Raw genomic sequence first — 7,528 nt, forward strand, 5'->3', positions numbered from 1 at the left:
CTGGCCCCCTCGGCTGGGGCCCGGCGCGCCGCTCCTCTCTACAACTCCAGGCCCGGTTGGAGTCAGGCCCGAGCAGCCCCCCAGGGCCGGACGCATCCCCCCTGGCACCAGCGGCACAGTCTCCGTGGCCGAATATTAGAAGTGAATTCGAGCTGCGCTTTACCTTTAGTTCCGCACTGTCCGCCATCTTGCGTCTGTCAGCGCAAGCGCAGTGAACATCGCCGGGGACCGCCGCTAAACCCGCCCCTCTAGCCAGCCTGGCCCCGCCCCGGCCAGTCCCCTCTCGCCCCTCCACCTCCCCGGCCCGCCCCCGGCCTCCGCCCCGCTCCGGGGGCTCGCAGCCCCGCCCCGGGCACGTACAGCTGCGAGACGGGCACGTACCATTTAAATAATGGCGCCAACCGAGGAGGTTTGACAGTTACTCCCCCCACCAGGCTCCCCGCCCCTCCTCCTTGCCCGGCTGGCGCCTCCGGGAAAAGGCCGGAGAGGGAGGGCTTCTGGCCTGAGCCCCGCCCCTCCGCGGCCTGCGGAACCCTTCTGCAAAGCTTCGATGCCTACAGTCACAGGAAAAAATAATACCTCTCTCCCCCAATCAGCAAGTCCTTTTCAGCACCTGCTACCTGCGAGGCTACACGTGGGCCGCAAACAACAATACGTTATATTTAAGGATCACTTGATGAAGCATTTCCAGGTTTATTTGCTCAGATCCTCCTGGTGACGATGCGGTGAGGTAGGCAGGGAAGAGATTACAATTCCTGTGGTATATGTATGTATTCAGACATAAAAGCTCGGAGAGGAAAAGTGACTTGCCCAAGCTAGTACTTAAAAGAGGTTGCCTCTAAGACAAAATTCTGAAGACGTTTATTCATTAACTTATTTGTTTTAACAAATAATTATTTAGTGACTATGTACCAGCCCTGTTTCTAAGGGCTATATATACATTGGGAAATTAAATACAACAAAGTTCCTGCCTCCCTGTAGTTCTCTAAAGTGGGAAACAGACAACTGCACCAATAAAGATACAATTACAAATGGTGATGAGTACCAAAAACGAGCAAACGGTCCAGTGAGAGAAAAGGGGGTTGGGAGGAGATGTACTTAATCCTGGAAGGGCTTGCTCCACGAAATTGACAAGTATTCGTGATGAAAGAATTATTTCACACCCTCCCCTCTCTACTAAAATCCTCCTCCCAAACCACTGTTCAACTTTGTCTCACACCTGATGGAAAAGACATCAGATACGAACTCCTTGTCTTCTCACCACCAAAACTACTCTTATAGGCATAGTAACATTGGGGTTACTATGAAAGAAGTTTCCCTATGCCTATGAAGGCCTGTCCCTCCACCAGGGACCTGTTTTTTTTTTCCCTCCCACGTTCCTAAGGATTTTACTCCTACAATTACCCCTCCCTCCAACATCATTACATTCTCTCCCCGACCCCATTAGATTATTTCTATCTGCATATAAACATACTGAAGTTCCTCCCATCTAAAACAAACCTTGACTCCAAATTCGCCTCCAGAACTGCCCAATTTCTCGTCTCTCTTCACTGCATAAATTCTCGGAAAGGTTTTTCAAGAGCTGTCTACAGTGCTTGTTCCCACTTCCTCACTTCACGAAATTCACTCCTCAGCCTACTGTGATCCAGCTTTGACTTCCCTCATCAAGATCACTTATCAAGATTACTAATGATCCCCAGGTTTCCAAAGCTAACTGCCAATTCTCTATCCTTGTCTAAATTGACCTCTCAGCAGAATTGCAAACAGTTGACAGCTTCCTCTCTTTTGAAACAGTTTTTCCCCTGAACTTCCCTCAATATCTTATTCTCCTGATTTTCTTGTTCCCTCAGTGAGCCTCATTTTCAGAATCCTTTGCTAATTTTTCCTCTTTGGCTCAATCTTTAAATGTTGCAGTGCTCCAGGGCTCAGTCCTTATACTCTTCTCTACTTTACTCTCCCCAGGTGATCTCCTTGATGCTAAGTCTACAAACTGATGACTCTCAGATTTCTGTCCAGCCCAGACCTCTCCACCAATACCCAGATTCACAAATCCAACTGGCTACTTAATATCTCTACTTCATGACTCATGGTCATCTCAGATCCATAGCAAAAGGCCTTGATTTTACCCCCAACCCTTCTTTCCCAGTATTCTCAGCGGATGGCACTATCATCCACCCTGTTGTTCAAGCCAAAAATGTAGAAATCATCCTTGGTTTCGCTGTTTCATTAACCTCTCATATCCAATCCGTTGGTCAATCCAGCTGACTCTGTGTTTCTACTACCATCACCCTACTCCAGGCTGCCATAATTTCACAAATGGACAGCTGGGAAGGCTACTCAACTGACAGGACCACATTGACTTTTGTGGCCCCAGGCACTTTTGCCTTCTAAAGACTGTGGTATATAACAGATATTATTTGACCTTGTCCCTGGTTCCTGGCACAGAGTTCCTAAAACCCTTATTTCCTGAGTGATAGATTGTCTTTTATTAATCATAACAAGCCCCTTTCCACCACACCTGAATTTATGTTAATGAGGTGACTCAGGGTGGGGCTCTTGCGTAGTTTAAGGATGGGAGCTGGTCAATAGAAAACCAAATGTGATTAAAGAGAGGTCAGTGAATAAACGGAAGTACTGGGAGGCATATCGGGAGGCAAAGTGGGGTGCCTGAAGAGGGTGTGGAAGCTTTGCATCCCCTCCCCCCCGCCCCCTGTACCTTTCCCTATGCATATCTTCCATTTGGCTGTTTCTGAGCTGTTTTATTTATAATAAACTGGTAAATGTAAGTAAAGTGTTTTCCTGAGTTCTGTGAGTCATTTCAGTGAATTATCAAAACTGAAGAGGGGATTGCAGGAATCCTCAGATGTGCTCAGTCAGAAACCGATGGAACTGGTGACTGGTAGCTGAAGTAGGTGCAGTCTTGTGGGACTGAGCGCTAAACCTGTGGGGTCTGATCTTACTTCTGGAGTTAGTGTCAAAATTAAATTGTCAGATACCCAGTTGGTGTTGGAGAATTGATGTGGAAAGACTCCACATATTTGATGTCAGAAAGAACCTCAGAGTCTCTTTCTTCCATAAAAATTATATATATATATATATATATATATATTTTTTTTTTTTTTTTTTGTCTCCACCACACGGGATCTTAGGATCTTAATTCCCTGACCGGGGTCAAACCTGTGCCCCCTGCAGTATAAGCATGTAGTCTTAACCACTGGCCTGCCAGGGAAGTCCTAAAAGTATATTTTACATCTGCATCAGTATATAGACTAATGTAATCCAAACAGAGTGTACTCACTTTTTCTTCTGATTTTAAAGATTTAGAATATTTTTGTGAGACCCTAAAGCTATTGTGGGTCTCACTCAACACTTAAAAATTAACCCCAGGAACCCTCTTGCATCGTTGCAACCCTCTTGCAATGTAAATTGATACAGCCACTATGGAGAAGAGTATGGAGGTCCCTTAATAAACTAAAAATAGAACTACCATATGACCCAGCAATCCCACTACTGGACATATACCCTGAGAAGGCCATAATTCAAAAAGAGTCATGTACCACAATGTTCACTGCAGCACTATTTACAATAGCCAGGACATGGAAGCAACCTAAGTGTCCATCATCGGATGAATGGATAAAGAAGATGTGACACATATATACAATGGAATATTACTCAGCCATAAAAAGAAACGAAATTGAGTTATTTGTAGTGAGGTACATGGACCTAGAGACTGTACTACAGAGTGAAGCAACTCAGAGAAGAACAAATACCGTACGCTAACACATATATGTGGAATCTAAAAAAAAGAATGGTTTTGATGAACCTAGGGGCAGGATAGGAATAAAGACGCAGACTTAGAGAATGGACTTGAGGACACGGGGAGGGGGCAGGGTAACCTGGGATGAAGTGAAAGAGTAGCACTGACATATACACACTACCAAATGTAAAATAGATAGCTAGTGGGAAGCAGCTGCATGGCACAGGGAGAGGTGCTTTGTGACCACTTAGAGGGGTGGGATAAGGAGGGTGGGAAAGAGATGCAAGAGGGAGGGGATATGGGGATATACGCATGCATATAGCTGATTCACTTTGTTATACAGCAGAAGCTAACACAATGCTATAAAGCAATTATACACCAATAAAGATGTTTAAAAAAATTAACCCCAAATAAATCATAGACCTAAATATGAGTTAAAACTATAAAACTCTTAGATGAAAACTGTGGATTAAATCTCAATGACCTTGGGTTAGGCATAGTTTCCTTAGATATGGATCACACATACATTGTTGATAGGAATAGTATAGCCACTTGGAATATAGTTTGGCAGTTCATTTGAAAACTAGAAATGTACTTACCATACAACTTAATTGTGTCCTTGGGCATTTTTCCCAGAGAAACGCAGGAAGTTGTAACAGAATTTTCATAGCAGCTTTATAAGAGCCCCAAACTGGAAACTATCCAAATATCCTTTAGTGAGTAAATGGCCAAATAAACTGATACATCCATACCATGGAATGCTGAAACTGCACACCTCAGGTGGGATTTGATACCAGTCAAAACTTAGATTGGGTCTTGAACCCATGGGCTGGGACTCGAACCCACTGTCTTTTAATTAAAATCACTCACCTGGGCTTCCCTGGTGGCGCAGTGGTTGAGAGTCTGCCTACCGATGCAGGGGACGCGGGTTCGTGCCCCGGTCCGGGAAGATCCCACATGCCGCGTAGCGGCTGGGCCCGTGAGCCATGGCCACTGAGCCTGCGCGTCCGGAGCCTGTGCTCCGCAACGGGAGATGCAACACATGGCCATATGGCCACATATGGCCACAACAGTGAGAGGCCCGCGTACAGAAAAAAAAAAAAAAAAAAATCACTCACCTGGTGTCAGGAGTTATGCACAGAAGGAATTCAGTGACAGGCAAAGTGATAGGCAAGAAGTAGATTTATTAATATAGGACACTTGTGAGGGATACAAGTGGGCAGGCAAGGGGGCTCTGCCCCAAGAACTAAGTGGGAAAGCAGGTTTATTTAGGGAGATACACATTCCAAAGGCAAACTGCAGTCAGTCTGAAAAGGCAAGAGCCGCCCCAAAATATGGGGGGTGGTTAGTTTTTATGGGCTGGGTAATTTCATAGGCTAATGAGTGAGAGGATTGTTCTAACTATTTTGGAGAAGGGGTGGAGATTTCTAGGAATTGGGCCACGGCCCACTTTTTGGTCTTTTATGGTTGGCCTCAGAACTGTCACAGCACTTGTGCATGTGTCATTTAGCATGCTAATGTATTACAATGAGCATATAATGAGGCTCAAGGGCTACTGGAAGTCGAATCTTCCACCATCTTGGGCCTAGTAGGTTCTAACGAGTTTTTGTCATATTCACAATGCCTATGTCATTCTTTTTTTTTGCGGTACGCGGGCCTCTCACTTTTGTGGCCTCTCCCATTGCGGAGCACAGGCTCCGGATGCATAGGCTCAGCGGCCATGGCTCACAGGCCCAGCCGCTCCGTGGCATGTAGGATCTTCCCGGACCAGGGCACGAACCTGTGTGCCCTGCATCGGCAGGCAGACTCTCGACCACTGTGCCACCAGGGAAGCCCCTATGTCATTCTTTTAAAGGTTGTGCCCTGCCCCCTTCCTTCCTGTCTCAATACTACCCAGCAATTTAAAAAAAGATCAAACTATTGATAAACACAGCAACTTGGATAAACTTCATGGAAATCATGCTGAGTGAGGAAAACAATCCCAAAAGAATTGCATGAATTATTGCATGATTCCATTTATGTAATATTAATGAAATAACATAATTACAGAGATGGAGAAGAGACTAGTGATTGCTAGGGATTAGGGATAGAGGGAGAAAATAGTTCTTACCTGTGTCAACTTCCTGGTTTCGATATTGTACTGTACTTCCATAAGATGTTAATTTTGGGGGAGAATGGGAAAAGGATGCATGTAACTTTCCTGTACATTTTTTTTTGCAATCTCCTGTTAATCTACAATTGCTTGAAAATAAAAGTACAAATATTTTTTCATATACGTTTGAAAAGTATATATATTTAAAAAGTATATATATGTATTAATATATCAAAATTTGTGGAGAGAGGGACATCAACAAAATAGCAGAGTAATAGATCCAAATCCCATACCACAAAACACTGAAAAATTAACCAGAAGCTGTCAGACCAACTTTATCAGAACTCTGTCTGGAAAACAAAGGTTTACAGCAACCAAATGCTTAATTTAAAAAAAAAGAAAAGAAAAAAAGGCAAGTTAAAAATGGTAAGAAAACTTTATGACATTTTTACTTGCCACTGCCCTACTCCCTCCCTGACTCAGCAGCAGTCTTAAAGAAAGAAGCCCACCTTCCCAAGATGGAACACTGGTCCCTAGTAATCATTGTGTTTGTCTGTTCCAATCTGTCTAGGGGCTAGCTGAAGGACTAATTCAAGGCTTTTGTCTTCATTTTGCCAACTCTGGAACCCATAACAGAAAAGCAGTGGTCATTGCTTGAAAACACTGTAAGGTGAACAAATAACCTGGAACTGCATGGGGCCAAAGATTACAGTTGGTACGTACAACAGACCACCTAAAGCCTGGAAGTAAAAGCAGAGGAGATAAATTTGCTAGGAAATTAGGGCATTCAGATTCAAAAGTGCTTGTGCACACAGGGCGTTTAGAAAGCTACATACATGCCTGAGACAGGATGCATGCTCAGGAAAGACCTGAGGAGATCCTAAGATCTGAGAAGATCCTAAGATTCCACCACTGGCTGATTTACATGCTCAGTGCAACCAGGAAGTGAAGGATGAGGAAGAATTTCAAATAGCCTGGCTAAGTGTTAAAGGAATACAATGCAAAGATTGGGAAAGGTGTTTGTTTTTTTAAGTTCTCATTGTTCAAGAATATACTGGCTGAACAGAAGCTGAGGCTTCAACAATCAAGAACAGCAAACCCTGGGCAAGGGAGAGAGTTTGATTTCCAGAGATAACCCATTATAATATTCAAATGTCCAGTTTTCAATGACAACAACAACAACAAATCACACAATGTACAAAGAAACAGGAAAAAATGGCCCATTCACTGAAAAAAAAAAACTGGCAAAAACTATCCCTGAGGAAGCTCAGACATTGAACTTATGATACAAAGACTTTAAAACCACTGTCCTAAATATTCTTCAAAAACTAAGGAAAACTGGACTTTCCTGGTGGCACAGTGGTTAAGAATCTGCCTGCCAATTCAGGGGACACGGGTTCGATCCCTGGTCCAGGAAGGTCCCACATGCCACTGAGCAACTAAGCCCATGCACCACAACTAATGAGCCTGAACTCTAGAGCCTGCAAGCCACAACTACTGAACCCACGCACCACAACTACTGAAGCCCATGTGCCCTAGAGCCCGTTAGATGCAACTACTGAGCCCATGTGCTGCAACTACTGAAGCCCACGTGCCAAGATCCCATGCTCTGCAACAAGAGAAGCCACCTCAATGAGAAGCCTGCGCACCACAACGAAGAGTAGCTCCCACTCACCACA

General features: G+C 44.4%; 1 protein-coding gene across 1 annotated transcript in view; it reads right to left on the minus strand.

The window, feature by feature from the left end:
• PIAS1 (protein inhibitor of activated STAT 1) overlaps positions 1-195 on the minus strand; it is a 121,771-nt gene extending 121,576 nt beyond the window's left edge. The window contains 1 exon segment of the mRNA XM_032621189.1: positions 164-195. Coding sequence (XP_032477080.1) covers positions 164-187 — 24 coding nt within the window. The 5' untranslated portion in view covers positions 188-195.
• Between the last annotated feature and the right edge of the window lie 7,333 nt (positions 196-7,528).

This window comes from Phocoena sinus, chromosome 2 (assembly GCF_008692025.1).
Source record: "Phocoena sinus isolate mPhoSin1 chromosome 2, mPhoSin1.pri, whole genome shotgun sequence".
Lineage (NCBI taxonomy): Eukaryota > Metazoa > Chordata > Mammalia > Artiodactyla > Phocoenidae > Phocoena > Phocoena sinus.